Source organism: Brachyhypopomus gauderio, chromosome 16 (assembly GCF_052324685.1).
Source record: "Brachyhypopomus gauderio isolate BG-103 chromosome 16, BGAUD_0.2, whole genome shotgun sequence".
NCBI lineage: Eukaryota > Metazoa > Chordata > Actinopteri > Gymnotiformes > Hypopomidae > Brachyhypopomus > Brachyhypopomus gauderio.
This window is the reverse complement of record NC_135226.1, coordinates 1,157,133-1,179,632: the sequence shown is the minus strand read 5'-3', so window position 1 is coordinate 1,179,632 and position 22,500 is coordinate 1,157,133. Positions and strand designations below refer to the sequence as shown.

At 45.9% G+C, this 22,500-nt stretch overlaps 1 protein-coding gene across 3 annotated transcripts in view; it reads left to right on the top strand.

Moving 5' to 3' along the window:
• ppp2r3a (protein phosphatase 2, regulatory subunit B'', alpha) overlaps positions 1-22,500 on the top strand; it is a 128,131-nt gene that overhangs the window by 99,577 nt on the left and 6,054 nt on the right. The window contains exons 1-8 of one of the 3 annotated variants that reach the window (XM_076977287.1): positions 13,264-13,636; positions 13,729-13,879; positions 15,791-16,054; positions 16,915-17,018; positions 17,401-17,503; positions 17,612-17,686; positions 21,545-21,631; positions 21,902-22,058. In XM_076977287.1, coding sequence (XP_076833402.1) covers positions 13,748-13,879; positions 15,791-16,054; positions 16,915-17,018; positions 17,401-17,503; positions 17,612-17,686; positions 21,545-21,631; positions 21,902-22,058 — 922 coding nt within the window. In that variant the 5' untranslated portion in view covers positions 13,264-13,636; positions 13,729-13,747. Of the gene's footprint in view, positions 1-13,263; positions 13,880-15,790; positions 16,055-16,914; positions 17,019-17,400; positions 17,504-17,611; positions 17,687-21,544; positions 21,632-21,901; positions 22,059-22,500 lie in introns of those variants that run through there. The other 2 variants (XM_076977286.1, XM_076977285.1) reach the window with 2 other exon arrangements.

The window sequence follows — 22,500 nt, the reverse complement described above, 5'->3', positions numbered from 1 at the left end:
CCCTCCATCAGTGTATTCCGATCCCACCATAGACTACGGTGAGGAGGAGGGGTCCTACACCGAGGAGGAGGGCTACATCCCTCCGCCCATAGGTCCCTCTACCACCGTGGAGGAAGGCGGAGAGGAGTATGACGAGGAGGAGTACCCTCCGTCGGAGTGCTCCGCATACCCTGAGGAAGAGGGCTCCTATACCGAGGAGGAAGAGGAGAGCCCTCCCCCCTCGGAACTGTCAGCCGGGACGGTGAAGAGGAGGAGGTTTCCAGAGGCGGGCTCGTCTCCCGAGCGCTCCCCAGCCAGCTACATGGACTGTTCCCGGGGTGGCAGCTCGGGGCAACCCATGAGCTGGAGCCGTGGCAGTGAGGAAGATATGGAAGCAGAGGAGGCCCCTCCCACTGCCAGGTCCGGAGGGAGATCCCCTGGTGAAGGATTTCCGTACGGCCCACCGAGGGGCGGGACCAGCCGCGGTGCACCTGACGCGTCCGCCAGCCGCGGTGCACCTGACGCGTCCGCCAGCCGCGCTGCACCTGACGCGTCCGCCAGCCGCGCTGCACCTGACGCGTCCGCCAGCCGCGCTGCACCTGACGCGCCCGGTGGAGGGTTTGCAGCGAGGGCAGGAGGAGGACCGCCCACCGCAGCGCCTGCAGCCCCAGCAGCTCCCGGTCTCTCTCCCCTGATCGCTCTCCTCCTGGCGCGCAGCCTGGCGCCACTGTCATGTGTGTCCGTTCCTGTTTTCGTATGTATTCCCGTATGTCTGCCTAATCTCCTTTTCCCATTCGTGCCTCTGTGTGTTAATGTTCCTGTTTGTGTGTTTGTAAATGTCCCGTTAAATGTGTCTAACGTGTTTTCCCCGGTCTTCCCAGGAAGGGTGTTCTAGGCTGTTCGTGGCGGATTCTCCACCGAGGGCGGTCATCTCCCAGACGCAGGACTGGGCGCTTCGGATCCGTCCATCGACGTGGGTTCGGGGCACTCGGTCCTGTTGGCACCCCGGGACGGGTAGTGCCCTTGGTGGGGGCGTCAGTCACGTTACGGTCCCCGAACCCTTCCTTTTGGGGCGTGTGTTAACGTTGTCTGTGTCTACTCGTCTGCGTCAGTGTAGCTCCGTGGGTGCGGGTGCGTCTTGTCATTATCCGTCTCACCTGTGGCTCGTCTCGTCATCACGTGGGGTTGATGTGGTCTGTCCATTTAATGTGCGTTCGCGCAGTGTCTTGTGCTCGTCGTTGTCTACAGTCTACACGTTGCTGTGTGAGTGTTTCTGTTCTCCGTGCGCTATTGCGCAATATCTGTTAAATAAAGTGACGTCTGTTACGCAAAGCAAGGATCCCGTGTCTCATCCTTCGCCGCGAGCCGCGCGTCACACTGACCAATAACACATGTCACTATAAAGTGTGATTTTCCAAGGAGATGCTCTGTCCCTGCTGCTGCGTAGGGCTAAACCCTCTCAGTGAAATCATATTCAAGAGTGGCTAGGAATGGAGCTGCCAGAGACGCACTGACCAAATTAGGGATGTCCGGATCCAGCTTTTTGAACTTACGATCCGATACCGATATTTATTTGCACTTCCGATCAGATACCGATATCGGCCGATACCAATACCGGCCTATACGAGCATGTATTAAAGTTTAAAGTTATTTAGCCAACTTACTTTGTTATCAAACTCATGTTGAAAAGCATTTTACTCTTGATAACAAGTAGCCAGCTGAATTAGGTGTGTTTGAATAATACACAATGGTTGGTAAAGAGAAACTGACCTGTTTCTTTAGCAATTAATAAACTCAAAATAGACAAAATTCTAAATAACAAACAGAAATGGCATCAGTAAGCCAAGACTTAAAAAACCATAAGTGCAAATAATATTGTAAATTGTATTTAAAAAGCAAAACACACAACCTGAGTAGAAAATAGTCTATTAACAGCATCAGTACTCTTGAGTGCTGTAGCTACTCATCAGTGCTTTTGAACAAGTGTAAACCAAATCTTAAAAAAAAAAAATCAGTGCAAATATCATAAACTATTTAAAAGCAAAATGCCGTCTACTCCCCAATCTCCTCCACACTTTGTTGCTCCATCCCCATCTACACACTCCCTTCAATTCCAACTGTTTGCCCTGCCTGCAGTCCGAGCATAATGGGGAGATTCTTTTTTACAAAGAGCATTCAGAATTGAAGTCTTAGGCTTTCTTTAGAGACTCTTCATGTTGTTTATGGTGGTATTTCACTAAATGCTTGATTAGATTGGTTGTATTAAAAGTTCTTACAGCTTTACCACCACGCTTGACTTTACTGTGGCACATGTTGCACTCTACCTCTTCGTCTTTGTCGTCCTTTAAGGTAAAATAATCCCACACAACTGACATTTTTACCGATAACTTCAAATTTACATGGCCGTCTTAATGGTTAGGAGATGTCACTGAGCTAAATTGGGGAGATGGTATGCTCGTGTGCTGAAGGTGTGCTGGAAAATGCGGACCGGAGTTTACTCTCACTGGCGAAAACTCAGCAAAAACTGGAATGGATTATGTAAATGGTGCGCTGGAAAACACGGATCGGACTTTTAAAAAAACTGGATCGGGAGTCTGGATCGGCATTTTCTCGTGCTTGCCGATCCGATACTGATACGCATTTTTTGCAAATCGTATCGGGACAAGCCTAAACCAAATGGTAATGGCTATCCATCCGGATAGAGTAGGGATGGACTGTGGTGACAGATGTAGTGATATCACATCAGCAACAAGGAACACAAAAACATAAAGATATAACAAGGGCTGAGAAAAGAGCTAGATGAGATGTGGGAGATGAAGGTACTCGAGGTTATCATAGTGAATGTAGCACTAGAGGCTATGACTCCCAGACTGGGAGAATGGCTCCAGCTGATCACATGAACAATGTCAGAGTTCTTCATCCAGAAGGAAGCAGTCCTGGGTGCAGCTAAGACAATGAGCAGGACCCTCAAGCCTCCTGTTCTCTGGTGCAGGACTCTAACTTGTAGGGAGAAGATAAGGGTGTACGTATATGCCAACAGTGTGGTCTGATGGTAGGTGGTGGTCTTCATTGCTTTACTGCCAGCCTCTACATCCTCAAATTCATTTATGAGCTGTAACATAATCAGAGTCTTCACCCACTGCATGCTGGGAGGTTTCCTGGAGGATTTGGATCCTGGAATAGGAAAGAAACACTCTTAAAACCATTGTAATTTAAGCTGAAGGCTGTGTGTGTGTGTGTGTGTGTGTGTGTGTGTGTGTGTGTGTGTGTGTGTGTGTGTGTGTGTGTGTGTGTGTGTGTGTGTGTGTGAGCGTGCGTGTGTTCATAGACATATTTCCCAAAGTGCCTCTGTCAATCCAGGTAAAGGGTTATTGCTATGGTTATGGCATTTGCTTTCTATTTTTAAGCTTCCAAATTGAAAACTGTGTCTGTGTTTCCATCCATTTGTGAATCTGAGTGTGAGTAAGAGTGAATGTGTGTGTGTGAATATGTCAGTGTGTGTGTGTGTGTGTGTGTGTGTGTGTGTGTGTGTATGTGTGTGCGTATATGTGTGTGTGTGTGCGCGCATGTGTGTGTGTGTGTGTGTGTGTGTGTGTGTGTGTGTGTGTGTGTGTGTGTGTGTGTGTGTGTGTGAATGTGTGTGAATGTGTCAGTGTGTGTGTGTGTCTGAGAGTAGATGTGTAAAGTCTGCCCAGTGCCTGCTGCAGAAATACACTGCAAATTAGAAGCTTAATCTGTTGGAATCATTTTACACATGGCACACATGGTTGTGGTCCCTGCACCTGGGACAAGGGGGAGGGGAAAGCAAAGGGGTGGTCCTGTCTACGCCCCTCCCCCACAGAGAGAGCGAGATATAGAGGGAGGGAAGGAGAGGGAGGAGGAGGAGGAGAGAGGAAGCTTTATTCACTGTTCTGTTTGTGTTCAAATGAATGTAACTTGGGGGTGGGACTGTGAATTCTGAACATTTGTTCATATGTCTACCAATCAAACGCTGTGGACATAATGACTGACAGCTGTTTGAATTTTTCTAAACATCACACATCCTACATGAAGACCAGCTGCTTCCACCTGCCAAGATGGATAAAATATCTTTATCTCTCCACTCTCACGAGTATAGCCTATCTCTCTCTCTCTCTCTCTCTCTCTCTCTCTCTACACTCTCACAAGTATAGCCTATCTCTCTCTCTCTCTCTCTCTCTCTACACTCTCACAAGTATAGCCTATCTCTCTCTCTCTCTCTCTCACGAGTATAGCCTCTCTCTCTCTCTCTCTTTCTCTCTCCACTCTGACGAGTATACCCTATCTCTCTCTCTCTCTCTCTCTCTCTCATCTCTCCACTCTGACGAGTATAGCCTATCTCTCTCTCTCTCTCTCTCTCTCTCTCTCTCTCTCTCTCTCTTTCCACTCTGACGAGTATAGCCTATCTCTCTCTCTCTCTCTCCACTCTGACGAGTATAGCCTATCTCTCTCTCTCTCTCTCTCTCTCTCTCTCTCTCTCTCTCTCACGAGTATAGCCTCTCTCTCTCTCTCTCTCTCTCTCTCTCTCTCTCTCCTCTCTCTCTCTCTCTCTCTCTCTCTCTCTCTCTCTCTCTCTCCACTCTGACCAGTATAGCCTCTCTCTCTCACACACTTCCTCACACTGGCCTCACACTGCCATGTTGACACCAGGCTGTGGTATCTCTCTAATATCAAGCTCTGGTATTGCTGTGCTATTACTGTGTATCTGGGCCCTGTCAGCCTTCATTACACTTGCTGAAGTATAAATCTGATTCGAGGGTTTTGACAGCTGAAATCAAACACCAGGAGTTGGACAGTTATGCTTCTTTTCCCACTGTTAGCTGGAGTGACTTGACCTTCTGAAGGGTCTCAGTGTCCTCTTGTGTTGCCAAGGTGATTCTTGCATGTTGACATCATTAAACAAGAGCAGCCACGGTGGAGGGGGGGGGGGGGGGGGGGATGTTGGAACGTGCAACTGAGATGCTCTGGAAATAGATGGAATGAAAACATTATTATTCTTGTAAACAGAACTAATTAGGCTGCATGGAAGAATTCAGACTTCTTTCAACAGACTTCCTCCATGTTAACAAGCACTGCAGTTAATGCAATAGCACAACTCACTTTGGCTGCTTACACGAGTACCAAATGTAAGGAGACGTGGTAAATATTGGTGGGAAAACCAGGACCCATGATTCTGTTTTTGACATATGAGCCACTTTAATATCGACAAAGCCACTTTGTGGTGACTTTGTGCTATTCACCATTCACGAGTCACTTCACTGAAGAAAAGTCAGCATAATAATAAGTCATAGCTGGCAGGAAGCAGCTAGCCAATTAACCAGTTACCATGTTGCTAAATGGTCCAGAGCAGATATAAGGGTGTTTTAGTCACATTAGCATTAGTGGGTGGGAGAGAATGGATGTTGCCCTTTACACATCAGTAGAGTCTGGAGTCGTCCTGAAGGAGAATTATTGGAGTTTTTTAGGAGAATAGATGGAGTTCTCCTTTAAGAGAATGCTGAGCTGACTGATGGACTTTGGCTCAGCAGACGAGAAGGAGACAGGTGTGTGTGTGTGTGTGTGTGTGTGTGTAATGTGTGTGTGTGTGTGTGTGTGTGTGTGTGTGTGTGTGTGTGTGTGTGTGTAAGCGTGTGTAATGTGGGTGTGTGTGTATGTGTGTGTGTGTGTGTAAGCGTGTGTGCGTGTGTGTAATGTGTGTGTGTGTGTGTGTATGTGTGTGTGTGTGTGTATGTGTGTGTGTGTGTGTGAGTGTGTGTAATGTGTGTGTGTTTTGTGTGTATGTGTGTGTGTGTGTGTGTGTGTGTGTGTGTGTGTGTGTGTGTGTGTGTGTGTGTGTGTGTGTGTGTGTGTGTGGACACACTCATCGGTGGCTGCTGCTCCAGAAACAGGCTGCAGTGTTACAGCACGTCCCAGAACAGACTGGACTGTGTAGCTGGGTGGACAGGTGTGACTGGGGGGCAGGGTGGAGTGTGGGGGGTGTGGGGTGTGGGGGGGGCGGAGGATTGGGAGGGTGGGGGGGGGGGTATTAACTGTCCTCTGGTCATTGGGTTTCTCAGCACTCTGACGACATTGCTGCTCTCAGCGAATGCTCTCACATCCAACAGTGACGAGCCCCTCTCCTCATCTCTCACTATCTACCCCTCTCACTATCTACCCCTCTCACTATCTACCCCTCTCCCTATATACCCCTCTCACTATCTACCCCTCCCCCTATCTACCCCTCTCACTATCTACCCCTCTCCCTATATACCCCTCTCACTATCTACCCCCTCACTATCTACCCCTCCCCCTATCTACCCCTCTCACTATCTACCCCTCTCCCTATATACCCCTCTCACTATCTACCCCCTCACTATCTACGCCTCTCCCTATCTACCCCTCCCCCTATCTACCCCTCTCCCTATTTACCCCTCTCACTATCTACCCCTCTCCCTATTTACCCCTCTCACTATCTACCCCTCTCCCTATATACCCCTCTCACTATCTACCCCTCCCCCTATCTACCCCTCTCCCTATTTACCCCTCTCACTATCTACCCCTCTCCCTATTTACCCCTCTCCCTATCTACCCCTCCCCCTATCTACCCCTCTCCCTATTTACCCCTCTCACTATCTACCCCTCTCCCTATTTACCCCTCTCACTATCTACCCCTCTCACTATCTACCCCTCCCCCTATCTACCCCTCTCACTATCTACCCCTCTCCCTATTTACCCCTCTCACTATCTACCCCTCCCCCTATCTACCCCTCTCCCTATTTACCCCTCTCACTATCTACCCCTCTCCCTATTTACCCCCTCACTATCTACCCCTCTCACTATCTACCCCTCTCCCTATCTACCCCTCCCCCTATCTACCCCTCTCCCTATTTACCCCTCTCACTATCTACCCCTCTCCCTATTTACCCCTCTCACTATCTACCCCTCCCCCTATCTACCCCTCTCACTATCTACTCCTCTCACTATCTACCCCTCTCACTATCTACCCCTCTCCCTATTTACCCCTCTCACTATCTACCCCTCTCCCTATTTACCCCTCTCACTATCTACCCCTCCCCCTATCTACCCCTCTCACTATCTACTCCTCTCACTATCTACCCCTCTCACTATCTACCCCTCTCCCTATTTACCCCTCTCACTATCTACCCCTCTCCCTATTTACCCCTCTCCCTATCTACCCCTCCCCCTATCTACCCCTCTCCCTATTTACCCCTCTCACTATCTACCCCTCTCCCTATTTACCCCTCTCACTATCTACCCCTCTCCCTATTTACCCCTCTCACTATCTACCCCTCTCACTATCTACCCCTCCCCCTATCTACCCCTCTCACTATCTACCCCTCTCCCTATTTACCCCTCTCACTATCTACCCCTCCCCCTATCTACCCCTCTCCCTATTTACCCCTCTCACTATCTACCCCTCTCCCTATTTACCCCTCTCACTATCTACCCCTCTCACTATCTACCCCTCTCCCTATTTACCCCTCCCCCTATCTACCCCTCTCCCTATTTACCCCTCTCACTATCTACCCCTCTCACTATCTACCCCTCTCACTATCTACCCCTCTCCCTATTTACCCCTCCCCCTATCTACCCCTCCCCCTATCTACCCCTCTCACTATCTACCCCTCCCCCTATCTACCCCTCTCACTATCTACCCCTCTCACTATCTACCCCTCCCCCTATCTACCCCTCTCCCTATTTACCCCTCTCACTATCTACCCCTCTCACTATCTACCCCTCTCCCTATTTACCCCTCCCCCTATCTACCCCTCTCCCTATTTACCCCTCTCACTATCTACCCCTCTCACTATCTACCCCTCTCCCTATCTACCCCTCCCCCTATCTACCCCTCTCCCTATTTACCCCTCTCACTATCTACCCCTCTCCCTATTTACCCCTCTCACTATCTACCCCTCTCCCTATTTACCCCTCTCACTATCTACCCCTCTCACTATCTACCCCTCCCCCTATCTACCCCTCTCACTATCTACCCCTCTCCCTATTTACCCCTCTCACTATCTACCCCTCCCCCTATCTACCCCTCTCCCTATTTACCCCTCTCACTATCTACCCCTCTCCCTATTTACCCCTCTCACTATCTACCCCTCTCACTATCTACCCCTCTCCCTATCTACCCCTCCCCCTATCTACCCCTCTCCCTATTTACCCCTCTCACTATCTACCCCTCTCCCTATTTACCCCTCTCACTATCTACCCCTCCCCCTATCTACCCCTCTCACTATCTACTCCTCTCACTATCTACCCCTCTCACTATCTACCCCTCTCCCTATTTACCCCTCTCACTATCTACCCCTCTCCCTATTTACCTCTCTCCCTATCTACCCCTCCCCCTATCTACCCCTCTCCCTATTTACCCCTCTCACTATCTACCCCTCTCCCTATTTACCCCTCTCACTATCTACCCCTCTCACTATCTACCCCTCCCCCTATCTACCCCTCTCACTATCTACCCCTCTCCCTATTTACCCCTCTCACTATCTACCCCTCCCCCTATCTACCCCTCTCCCTATTTACCCCTCTCACTATCTACCCCTCTCCCTATTTACCCCTCTCACTATCTACCCCTCTCCCTATTTACCCCTCCCCCTATCTACCCCTCTCCCTATTTACCCCTCTCACTATCTACCCCTCTCACTATCTACCCCTCTCACTATCTACCCCTCTCCCTATTTACCCCTCCCCCTATCTACCCCTCCCCCTATCTACCCCTCCCCCTATCTACCCCTCTCACTATCTACCCCTCCCCCTATCTACCCCTCTCACTATCTACCCCTCTCACTATCTACCCCTCCCCCTATCTACCCCTCTCCCTATTTACCCCTCTCACTATCTACCCCTCTCACTATCTACCCCTCTCCCTATTTACCCCTCCCCCTATCTACCCCTCTCCCTATTTACCCCTCTCACTATCTACCCCTCTCACTATCTACCCCTCTCCCTATTTACCCCTCTCACTATCTACCCCTCTCCCTATTTACCCCTCTCACTATCTACCCCTCTCCCTATTTACCCCTCTCCCTATCTACCCCTCTCACTATCTACCCCTCTCCCTATTTACCCCTCTCACTATCTACCCCTCTCCCTATTTACCCCTCTCACTATCTACCCCCTCCCTATCTACCCCTCTCCCTATCTACCCCTCTCCCTATCTACCCCTCTCACTATCTACCCCTCTCCCTATTTACCCCTCTCACTATCTACCCCTCTCCCTATTTACCCCTCTCACTATCTACCCCCTCCCTATCTACCCCTCTCCCTCACACCCCATAACTGCTCCACACCAAAAATGTGAACTTCTGCCTGGCTCACTCAGAGCGGTTGAACTCAAGGGTCAAGGGTCAGCTGCAGTTGGCCATGTTTTGTCTGATGCGATACATACAGAGTTGATGATGCTTGCAGCTAATTTCCCTAAACTCACCAAAACACCAACAGAAAGGCTTTGGGTGTGAGACAAAATAAACTTTCACATTCAGAATGTTCAAGGAATATTGCTAACTGAGAACCCAGCATCACGGAGGAGACAGTGAAGGCTGCAGTGGTTGCACTCTGTGTGGATCAGCTCATCCCTTGTAGTCTTGTAGTCATTATGTGAGTAATGAAAGCAATGGTGAAGAGACATTTCAGCTCTGACCTTAGAGACTAACCCAAATGTTCCAGGCAAGGTTACCCTTGCAGGAGTAACATTGTTTAACAGGGAGGAGGACTAAAAGCTTTCAGGCACCACGACCATGACAAGAGATCCAATTCCCTAAAAATAATCCAGCCACAAGGATTGCAGTCTTCCTTGTACAAAGACTGCTTGATCTCCCTGTAATAACTCACATGCCATATGACTGTGAGCGTTGGAGAGAGGGATCAGGTTCACCCTGCACAATTTAGTGATTTCCTGACATAGCACATCTAATTCAGTTCAGTAAGAGTGTCATTATTGGCTGATGATCACAGACATTTTGGCATTATAATATCCTTACTAGTACATGAAAACATAAATATAAATTTTAAGATATCAGGTATTGTTCAGTGTTATTAAATGTATCTCTTGAAAAAGACATTTTAGGATCTCAAAAGAACTGATACAAAAAGAGTTAATTATTGCCATCAGTAGATTTCAGATTTGTGGCATCTATAACACCTGTCAGTAGCATTTGACTCTCTGACTCCTGAAGTACTGATTCAGTTCCATTTATTTGACTCTCTGACTCCTGAAGTACTGATTCAGTTCTGTTCATTTGACCCTCTGACTCCTGAAGTACTGATTCAGTTCTGTTCATTTGACTCTCTGACTCCCGAAGTACAGATTCAGTTCCGTTCATTTGACTCTCTGACTCCCGAAGTACTGATTCAGTTCTGTTCATTTGACTCTCTGACTCCTGAAGTACTGATTCAGTTCTGTTCATTTGTTAGGCAGCACTGAACGTTTCTTAGCAGAAGGAACGTTTAGACTTGGATAGCTGGTAGTTTGCCCAGAAGCATTGTAGTTGTCATTGTAGTGTTAAGTCTTATTTTAGAGATTGTTTGGTGTAATTTCCAAGCCTCATTTAAAAATTATCTTCTCAAACCCAGACCTGTCCACCGGTGAATTTTGGATTTTTATTAGCGCATGAATATACATTTATTTATGGTGGAGTTTATGGTGGAGGCTATAGTGGAGTTTATGGTGGAGACTATAGTGGAGACTATGGTGGAGTTTATGGTGGAGACTATAGTGGAGTTTATGGTGGAGACTATAGTGGAGACTATGGTGGAGACTATGGTGGAGACTATAGTGGAGACTATGGTGGAGACTATGGTGGAGACTATAGTGGAGACTATGGTGGAGTTTATGGTGGAGGCTATAGTGGAGTTTATGGTGGAGACTATGGTGGAGTTTATGGTGGAGACTATGGTGGAGACTATGGTGGAGTTTATGGTGGAGACTATGGTGGAGACTATGGTGGAGTTTATGGTGGAGACTATAGTGGAGACTATGGTGGAGACTATGGTGGAGTTTATGGTGGAGACTATAGTGGAGACTATGGTGGAGACTATGGTGGAGACTATGGTGGAGTTTATGGTGGAGACTATGGTGGAGACTATGGTGGAGACTATGGTGGAGTTTATGGTGGAGACTATAGTGGAGACTATGGTGGAGACTATGGTGGAGTTTATGGTGGAGACTATAGTGGAGACTATGGTGGAGACTATGGTGGAGACTATAGTGGAGACTATGGTGGAGACTATGGTGGAGACTATAGTGGAGACTATGGTGGAGACTATGGTGGAGTTTATGGTGGAGACTATAGTGGAGACTATGGTGGAGACTATGGTGGAGACTATAGTGGAGACTATAGTGGAGACTATGGTGGAGACTATGGTGGAGTTTATAGTGGAGACTATGGTGGAGTTTATGGTGGAGGCTATAGTGGAGTTTATGGTGGAGACTATAGTGGAGACTATGGTGGAGACTATGGTGGAGACTATAGTGGAGACTATGGTGGAGACTATGGTGGAGACTATGGTGGAGACTATGGTGGAGGCTATAGTGGAGTTTATGGTGGAGACTATAGTGGAGTTTATGGTGGAGACTATGGTGGAGACTATGGTGGAGACTATGGTGGAGACTATGGTGGAGGCTATGGTGGAGACTATGGTGGAGACTATAGTGGAGACTATGGTGGAGACTATGGTGGAGACTATAGTGGAGACTATAGTGGAGTTTATGGTGGAGACTATAGTGGAGACTATGGTGGAGACTATAGTGGAGACTATGGTGGAGTTTATGGTGGAGTTTATGGTGGAGACTATGGAGGAGACTATGGTGGAGACTATGGTGGAGACTATAGTGGAGACTATGGTGGAGACTATAGTGGAGGCTATGGTGGAGTTTATAGTGGAGACTATGGTGGAGACTATGGTGGAGACTATAGTGGAGACTATAGTGGAGTGTCTTCGGTTCCATGGCCTGTGGTCCAAGCTGATATGGCTGATGACATTATCAAGAGGCACAGACTTCCTTAGCTCCACCCACCATGGAATCTTGATGTGTTTGATATTCGTCTAACAGCTGCCGGAGACGGGGTCGGGAACTGTGGGCTAGCTATGTGCAGCTGAAATGTCAGGAGGCCTCCTGTACACAGAGTTATTTATAAGACTGAAAGGGAAGGCGAGACAAGCTGTAGGCCACTGGCAGTAGGACATCTCAGTTATGCAAAAACATTAAAGTGCCTATTATCTACTGAGTTCCTGCACAAACACATCTACAGGCATCTACTGGCAACACTTAAAGCATAGCTTCCGTTTCCCCTTTATTATGCTAAATTCATTCATTATACTTTTTTTTCTCAATTTCATATATTAGACAGCATTTATATGATTGGTAATTCATGGATGTAGTCACTAGATGTCACTGTACGCATGATGTTCTGTTTTTATATCTTCCAAAGTGGAACAGTGAGATTAGTAAATATGAGCTACAGCAGAGCTTAACAACATACGTATATATGTCTCATATTCGTGACAGAATGGAGATATTAAAGCATGATCCATACTGCAGTACATGGGAGACAATTCAGTTGTAATGAAGTCCCGCCTCTTTGTGGTGACCTGGCCAATCATGACCCTTTGGTCTATGATGTGGCTGTTATTGCAGGACTCCATGATGGCCGTTGGACATCCTCCTCTTTAGGCTCACAGATCAGGCCCACAGATCTCTCATTCCTCTTGTGTGTGGATCTGAACCATGTGGTCCATGAAGCAGCCTTTAGTTCTTTAGCGACTACTGGGTGTAATATGTGAGAAGGACCCAGAGGAGATGGTGCACTGTTGGTATTGACATTTTTGCTGCATCCATACAGACATGGCAATGTTTACCCCCCCCCCCCCCCTCCCCAAAATGTACTCAGTGCTATTGTTAAAGCTGGGTCTCAGCATCGCAATTACTGTCTCTCTCTCTCTCTCTCTCTCTCTCTCTCTCTCTCTCTCTCTCTCTCTCTCTCTCTCTCTCTCTCTCTTTCTCTCTCTCTTCCCATCTCCCTTTGCACTCTCTCACTGCCTTCAACATTTATCTCTTTCTTTCTCTCTGTTTGTATGCTTTGCACGTAAACAAAGTCATGATCGACAGCAGTTTGCACTTAATCTGTGCCCCTGTCGGCTAACTTTAGCTCCTCTTGCCATGGAGGGGGGTCTTCCTTTCCCATAATGCACCTTTGCTGATCCACGCACACAGGCAGGAACAGACATCTGACACAGCTGACACCCCCCACCCCCCACCCCACTTCTGTGCTCAGCCCTCTGCTTGTGAGGACGGGCGGCGGAGATCGGGACTCGTCTCGGAGGCAGACCCTGCGAGGTCATGTTTCTCAGAACTGGGAGCCACTGGACTAGTCGAGTTGTGAGTTGTATTTTGTGTTTGCGAAAAGCAGGCAGCAGCCTGAAGGCCTGAGAGGTGCCATGATTGTGAGCTCCAGCTACACTGCTAGCAGTCTCCTCTCCACGCACCCAGACACCGGGAGACCTGGACCGGAGTCCACCAGGACACAACACTGACACCGTTTTGAGGGGGTGTGTGTGTGTACCAGTGTGTGTTGTGTGGAGTGTAAGAGAGTGAAGGAGGGGGACTAAGAGAAAGAGAAGCACAAAGGTGAGAGAAAAGGAGGCACGTTGATCTGCAACGTCCTGAGGAGAAGTCACCGAGGACATTGGAATAATTTGACTTTTTGGGCTTTGGTTTAGCTCTCTGGATATTGCAACTATGATGATAAAAGAGGCCTCGCTCAGGGAAGATCCTGACCTACGGGGGGAACTGGCCTTTTTGGCCAGGGGCTGCGACTTTGTCTTGCCATCGCGTTTCAAGAAGAGGCTCAAATCTTTTCAGCAAGCTCAGGTCAGTAGGCAGGGGCCCACGAGCAGTTCCGCAAAGACCGCTACAGATAGCCCACACATGCCAGGCAAGACAAACTATTCAGAGCTACATACCAACATGTTTATTAATAGTGCCATTGGGGGTGGGTGGTAGCAAAGGGCTTCAGGAATACAGTGTCCAAATGGATGCTCCATGCAGAAAGAGGGAGGAGGGAACCCCCCACCCACAAGCTACAGCTGTTCTGTTCAATACATACTGTATACAGGCTCAGTGTGTTCTCAGCCTGAACCTTCACCAAACTCCAGTGCAATGTAGGTGTTCATGTCCAGACATGGTGATCCAGATGAGATTCACAATACTGGTTCAGACTGTGAATAAACACTTTACAGCATGTGATCTGTCCAGCAACCTGTCTCTGGCATTTAACCTACCAGACATTTAACCTTCAGTTAGTGTCGCAAGGGTCCCTCGAGACCACTGCATAGTGAAGTAGAACACGCCTGTCAGCGGCCTGAGGTGTGTGGTGTGTAAATGAGATTGTTTCCGTGCTTTTAGACCGAAACAGCTCACCGTGCCGTTCATGAACTGTCACTGGCTCAGAGATGGAGAGTGAGGGTTGATTCACTCTACTGCCATCCGCACTGCTTTCTTTGATAAGAGCTACACTATGCCAATATAGCAACAATATCAGTATTTTAAAGTTGATATCGATATCTGTCACAGGGAACATTCATTCCATCATACTTCAAACGCATGAGATCAGGGGTGAGGGGTGTGATCAGGGGTGAGGGGTGTGATCAGGTGTGAGGGGTGTGATCAGGTGTGAGGGGTGTGATCAGGTGTGAGGGGTATGATCAGGTGTGAGGGGTGAGATCAGGTGTGAGGGGTGTAATCAGGTGTGAGGGGTGTGATCAGGTGTGAGGGGTGTGATCAGGTATGAGGGGTATGATCAGGTGTGAGGGGTGTGATCAGGTGTGAGGGGTATGATCAGGTGTGAGGGGTGAGATCAGGTGTGAGGGGTGTGATCAGGTGTGAGGGGTATGATCAGGTGTGAGGGGTGTGATCAGGGGTGAGGGGTGTGATCAGCTGTGAGGGGTGTGATCAGGTGTGAGGGGTATGATCAGATGTGAGGGGTGTGATCAGGTGTGAGGGGTGTGATCAGAGATGTGGTCTTGAAGGCCTCCATGAGGTTTTTTACAGCTTGTCCTCAAGCTAAGAAGAAAAGTGATGAAATTCTACTCTGGTGTTTAGAATGCTAGTGAAGAGCATTACTACATGCTTCCTAAGTCCTATATGTATATGAATTATGTAGAGCAGATTCTTTTGACATGAGGCAGAGGTCGGCCCTTTCAGCCATGTGTGTTGATTTACTAGCACATTATAGTAGTTCATCCTCATCAGATGAGATGTTATCTGGAGTTAGAGTGGGGTGTATGGAAGCGTACAGGAAGGAGATCTCTAGTGCTGTGGAGGTGCTAAACATCCATTGGGCAGAATGGGCTTTGTAATGAAAGGAATTCAAAGCATATATGGCAGCACAGGCTGTGTCAGATTTCAGCACAGGCTGTGTCAGATTTCAGCACAGGCTGTGTCAGATTTCAGCACAGGCTGTGTCAGAAATCCTCAATATGTTGACAGGGCTGAACAAGGTTAGGAAAAGGGACCATGTGATGATGGTTAATGAGTGGCTTTTGTTTCCTGTGGTAGTGAATTATTATGTTATATGTTATGTTGTTATGTCATGTTATGATATGTTATGCTTGAATCTCCTCTCAAATCAACTCTCATAATTTTAACACAGCTTGTTTTATGTGACTTTCTGAAAAACTAAAAATCATGACAAACAGAAGAATAACAAGGTCTTGGTCTAATATAATTCCATCTCCAGCATCCTCTTGATCAACCTTTATCTTCTTCTCTGCCTGTGTTCAGATCCAACCAGAAAAGAAAGCAGGAAGTCCTTCCCCAGCTCTAGCCCCTCCCCCTGCAGCAGCCCCGCCCTCCCCTCCCCCACCACCTTCCAAAGTGGTGGAACCCCCCCCCCCTTCCTCCATAAACATTCCACGGTTCCACTTCCCCAGAGGTCTTCCACACTGCACTGCCAACTATGACGAGGCCATTGCCAAAATTGAAAGAGTCTTCACCGAGTTGGAGGAAGAGAAGGCTGATGTTTACGAGATGGGGAAGATCGCAAAGGTGCACAAGACGTCAATTATAGCATTTTGTTGGAAGCTTGATGCGCAGTATTTTAAAACACCCTGAACCTATAGAACCATGTTTGGATAGTACTGGTGTGTTTTCAACATAGTTTCATCAGAGCACAGTGTGTTAGAACAACATCTCAACAGCACACAAAGCAAATCTTAAGATAGATGGCCACATACATAAATGCTGTATATCATATGGAGCCATGCCTGTTATTGCAGTTGTAAGTTCATTCAACTATATCTAGCACCACTCTGAAATCAGCTGTCTGAGTTATGATTGCCTTTGTATTTTGTGTCAACCCCTATTAGCGATAACTTAGGAAGTCAACATAAGCAGTTATGTATGTATACAATTATACACAAAATATTCAGATATCTTTTCAGTCATTAAATAAAGAAGCCGTTGGAAAAATAGAACAGTTGTGCAGGCACAAGAGAGGATAATCAATCATTTAACTGGTTGTAGTTAAATGACTAAGGATGGTTCAGTATCCTACATTGATCCTATTGGGTTAGGTTTCTTTATCATGATCTGAGACAAGGGCCTTGGACAATATTGCACTCAGCTATAAATGGACATGTTAAGGATGTTTTTTAATCTAAAAACAAATGCAGGAGTATTATGTCTGGTCTGGTCTGAGCTGATCTGAGCTCACATTTTAAACCTCATAATGACTTTAGGGCTTCTGAGGTCTTGACTACAGTTACACTCAAAGTAAAATGTGTTTTATGCATTAGAATACGTACTCTGGTAGCATGCATGGTTCTATGTGCACATGCACTCATCACAACATGTGTTTTACATACATGATAAATAATAGCAGTGTCACACATTCTTCTTCTTTTCAGGCATGTGGGTGTCCACTGTACTGGAAGGCCCCCATGTTTAATTGTGCAGGAGGAGAGAGGACAGGTTTTGTCTCGGTATACTCTTTTATTGCCACCTGGAGGAAGTAAGTGAACCAACAACATCTAGTTAAAAACAAACAAAAAGCATAATAACATAACCCACTCCTACAACCCCTAACGTTAAAAAGTCAGCTGTACTAGCCTTAACCAAACATACTCTGAACAGCACATCTGTCCTCTGACTGGAGACAGGAGGTTCTCTCTCTGAGGCCTCGGGTCCACTTCAGTTTTTGTTTGTCCCTCACCCTGGACACACTTGACCAGCATCATGTAGCTGTCTTAGAGTCTCTGGTGGGACTGAAGCTTGGAGAGAGTGCTTTGTGATCCTGAAAGACTCGCAGAATCTGTGATGAAGACCCCTCACATGATTCACCATGCCACTGAGACTCCTGTTTAAAGCGAGTTTATGCTCTCTGGCCTCCACAGGTTGTTACACAGCTGCTATGATGATGCATCCAAGTTTGTTTACTTGCTGGCCAAGCCAGGCTGTAATGATCTGGAACAAGAAGACTTCATCCCTCTGTTACAGGTTGGCTTTGCACCACAGAGCAACGAAAGCGTATGTGTGTTCACCATGGGGAGCAGGCCTGCTTGAGTTTAACTATGTTTGTCTTTATTTCTTACAATGTCTTTTTAGGACATCGTGGACACTCACCCAGGGCTGACATTTTTAAAGGACGCCCCTGAATTCCATTCCCGCTACATCACAACCGTATGTGTCTTTATTAAGACGATGATGGCATTATCCTGGCACACATCTCTCTTGATTATAACAGCAGCCATTTTATAGTCACTGCACAATAAATGGTGGCATGTCCTTCATGCTCTACTGCAACATTTCCTGTACATTTCAGAGTAGAACAATTACTGTAATTTCTGGACTACAAGCCGCTACTTATTCCCCCACACTTTGAACCATGCGGCTTATAATGAGGTGCAGCTTTTCTCTAGATTTTTCTTCTCATGTCAGGGGGCGGAGCAGAACGTTAATCAGGTGGTAGGACAAAGTTGTAAATCAAAGAAGAAAGTGCTCATTTTCATTTAGCACATGCAAGCAGCAGGCACGACGGAGAATTTTTTTTTCAAACCAACATGTGTTGTGCCAAATTCCGAGTCCCCTTGTTTGCACACGCATAAAGACACTACAGATGATATTAGGGAGTTAAAGTGAATATAACTTAGTTCATTAGCACTCTAGTTTTGACCTAACTAGATATTTAGACATAATTCTGCTGTAATACTGAGAAGTCATGTGGTCAGAGGTGAACTTCAGTATAGCTAGTGTGTTTTTTATTTAAAATAATTAACACCCTTGAGCCAGTGTGGCTTTGGACATAGATAATGTCGTTTGCTGTGATGGATAATTAAAGTCTTAGCTTTAATTAGCTCTTATTTATATGCATAGAAACGTAAATCGACAATATAATCTGTAGCGTCTTTATGAGGATAAACGAGGGGATTCTGAATTCGGTACAACACCGGCTGAAAGCCAAATCTGATCAAATAGAGACAGTGAGTGTGTGTGTATGTGTGTTACCTAATCAAATCTGTGGCACTTGAAATGCTACAGGCACTGTTCAGAAACTAATCAGTTTAGTTAAATTTATTCAGTTCAGTTGATATATGTGGCTTTTAGCCCGATGCAGCTTATACAACATAAATTTTTTTTTTAACTATGTGCAGCCTATAATGAGGTGCGTTCTATAGTCCAGAAAACTTCTGGAGTACTTCTGGAGGTTGTCATTTACATGAAACACGTTCAAAGCAGCACACAAAGCAGACTGGAAAGTTCAGTTATATATAAGCATTGATCATATATTCTGGTGTTGAGCTCTGAGGTAAACTCAGCAAGACAAATATTGTAAACCGAGTCCATCTGTTAGAGCTGACTTAGTCAAGCTCACATTCAGTAAGACAAGACCCTGTGTGCGTCTGTCTGTGTGTGGACAGCTGGATGGGGTGTGGTGGGGGATGTTGCAGTTAAGCCTGACATCACGGAAAGATGCACCCTCAGCTCCGCACACAGCCATATTTAGCCCTTTCCTGTGCTATCCATTGGTCCCAGGAGCACAAAGCTACCAGGAAGCTCTCCTGTATGAGAAGAAGCAGTAGTCCCTTTGCTTCTCTGGAGTCAGCAGGGCACTGTCTCTATTCCTCTCCATAACCTCCACCAACAAGTTGGGATCCCTAAACACCAGACCATGACATTTATAATTTCAAAGTGTACACTCACTGGCCACTTTTTTAGGTACACCTGTCCATGCTCATTAATGCTAATGTCAAATCAGCCAATCACATGGCCAGAACTCAATGCATTTAGGCATGAAGACATGGCCAAGACGATCTGTTCAAACAGTTCAAACCGAGCATCAGAATGGGGAAGAAAGGTGATTTAAGTGACTTTGAATGTGGCATGGTTGTTGGTGCCAGACGGGCTGGTCTGAGTATTTCAGAAACTGCTGATCTACTGGGATTTTCATGCACAACCATCTCTAGGGTTTACAGAGAATGACCCGAAAAAGAGAAAATATCCAGTGAGCAGCAGTTCTGTGGACGCAAATGCCTTGTTGATGTCAGAGTTCAGAGGAGAATGGCCAGACTGGTTTGAGCTGATAGAACGGCAACAGTAACTCAAATAACCAGTCGTTATAACTGAGACAGGCAGAAGAGCATCTCTGAACACACAACACGTTGAACCTTGAGGTGGATGGGCTACAGCAGCAGAAGACACACCGGGTGCCACTCCTGTCAGCTAAGAACAGGAAACTGAGGCTACAATTCGCACAAATTGGACAATAGAAGATTGGAAAAACGTTGCCTGGTTTGATGAGTCTCGATTTCTGCTGCGACATTGTGATGGTTGGGTTAGAATTTGACATCAACAAAATGAACAACATGGTGATGCAATGGTGTGGGGGATATTTTCCTGGCACATTTTGGGCCCATTAGTACCAATTGAGCATCGTGTCAATGCCACAGCCTACAGAGTATTGTTGCTGACCATGTCCATCCCTTTATGACCACAGTGTACCCATCTTCTGATGGCTACTTCCAGCAAGATAACGCATGTCATAAAGCACAAATCATCTCAGACTGGTTTCTTGAATACGTCAATGAGTTCACTGTACTTGAATGGCCTCCACAGTCACCAGATCTCATTCCAATAGAACACCTTTGGGATGTTGTGGAACGGTAGATTCAATTTATGGATGTGCAGCCGATAAATCTGCAGCAACTGTGTGATGTTATCATGTCAATATGGACCAGACTCTCTGAGGAATGTTTCCTGTACCTTGTTGAATATATGCCACAAAAGATTAAGGCAGTTCTGAAAAAAGTTCTGGCAAAAGTAGGTCCAACCCGGTACTAGCAAAGTGTACCTAATAAAGTGGCCGGTGAGTGTATAACCGTAATACCAAATTCATAAAGCTAGCATTATATTTAACATGGCCGTGACAGGAAATAGCAACACAGTGACATGTTTCCTCATGCATAAATGTGGATTGCCGGTGTATTTTACTATTTGCATTACATATGATGGTAGGACTTTTTCTCCTCATTTGCACATCACATTAATGATTCCTAATACAGTGCTGCTTTAACAATGCTTGGTCACACATTTACAATCCATTTAGCTGTTTATGGTCTGTTTAGAGTAAATGATGGCAAACTGCAACTGCTTGAGCAGGATATTCTCAGAATACCACAAACCTTTTCCATAAGATGTAATGCAAATGTAGGTGTTACAGAGGAAGAAACCATAAACAGATATAGACTAAGAAGAGCAACAATATTACTGCTGATGCTAAGAAACAGTGATGTCAACAGTGACGACTTACCTAGAAAATGGTATCTGATTACTGATTACTCCTTTAAAAAGTAAGTTAGTCACGTTACATATTACTTGACAGCTATTTGTTGTGAAACTAAATACAATTACAATTTCAAGCATTTTTAAGTATGTTAGCCAAAATTCCAGCACTTTTCAAACCTGGAACACAAAGCAACATTAAAATTCATCAGGTAAATGTTCCTTCCCCTGTTGTTGAGGCGTATTTCTTTACACTACCACATATCGTTACGGACAACACTGCACAGAACGACGTGAACGCGCTCTCAGATGTTCACGCGCAGCGTGCGGAGTTGAGCACTACAGTCACACGCAATGTTATTGACATTACTAGTCATCAAGTCAATGTAATCATGCAGAGGATGATGAAGAGGAAGATGATATCAATCAGGCATCCTGCCAGGTTTTAGCAAGCCTCACAGCTAGGGATAGTCAGTCACGGGTTCCTTTGCATGGGTTTTTAATTTGCATAGATTCATTTGCATATCAGTCTTGATTGGCTTTCACTAGGGTTAGTCATGAAGAAGTGTTTCTTTGTGTAGGTTTTTAATTTGTATGGATTCATTTACATGCCAATTTTGATTGGCTTTCAGCAAGGGCACCAGTGAATCAGCACAGGAGTTAAGTTGACATCTGTGCACTAATTATCACCATGAGTTATGAATCTAGCATAATCTGTTTAATTATCCTATGTGCTCTGTCACTCTTTGCCTGATGTAGGTGATTCAGCGCATATTTTACACAGTCAATCGGTCCTGGACAGGCAGGATCACCATGACTGAACTTAGAAGAAGCAACTTCCTACAGGTGCAGATGTCCATAACTCTTAATCCAACATTGTTTTTAAAGAGTAAAATCCTGAAACACTATATTAGTTTTGAGATTTATTGTGTTTTTTTACATAATGATTCTCACAAATTCTGGCAAAAATACTGATTACGCATGAATGGGAGATGCAAACAAGATTAACATAACTACTCCATGCTATGTCTGCATCACCATATTTCATGGTGAGATATGTGGGTGAAGAGTTCTTTATGCTCTTGCCTTTACTTTAATAGTCGTGTCTTTTTCCAGACTCTTGCCCTGCTGGAAGAGGAGGATGATATCAATCAGATCACTGACTACTTTTCTTACGAACACTTTTACGTTATCTACTGTAAGTTCTGGGAGCTGGACACTGACCACGATCTCTTCATTGACCCCAAGGATCTGGCTCGGTACAATGACCATGGTAAGTGGCTGAACAGGAAGATTCAAGATGAGGTGTTAATACATCAAAGCCAAAACTGAGTGTTTCTCAGTTTCTACCTGGGAGTTTTGAGTGAGTTTATTAAAGGTTTTTACAGAGTGCAGTTTTTCTGAGTTTGTTTCTGATGCAAATTTTTCTGAAAGAAAGTTGGTGATTCAAGCTTTTCTGAGACTTTTTCAGAAAGTGATTTGTTTTTCTGAGAGTACATTAGAGTAATTAATCGGTTTTAGATGAGAGAAAGAGTTTCTGATGAGAGATTTTTTATAGAGAGTGTGTTTCCAGCTAGTTTATTTTTCTGGAAAAAAAGAGTCATAGTGAGTTTCAAATTAACTGAGTAACAGATTAACAGATTAGTTTTTGATGAGTTTTTCTGAAAGTGCCTTTCTGTTGAGACTTTCTCTGAGAATGAGATTATAAGAGTTTT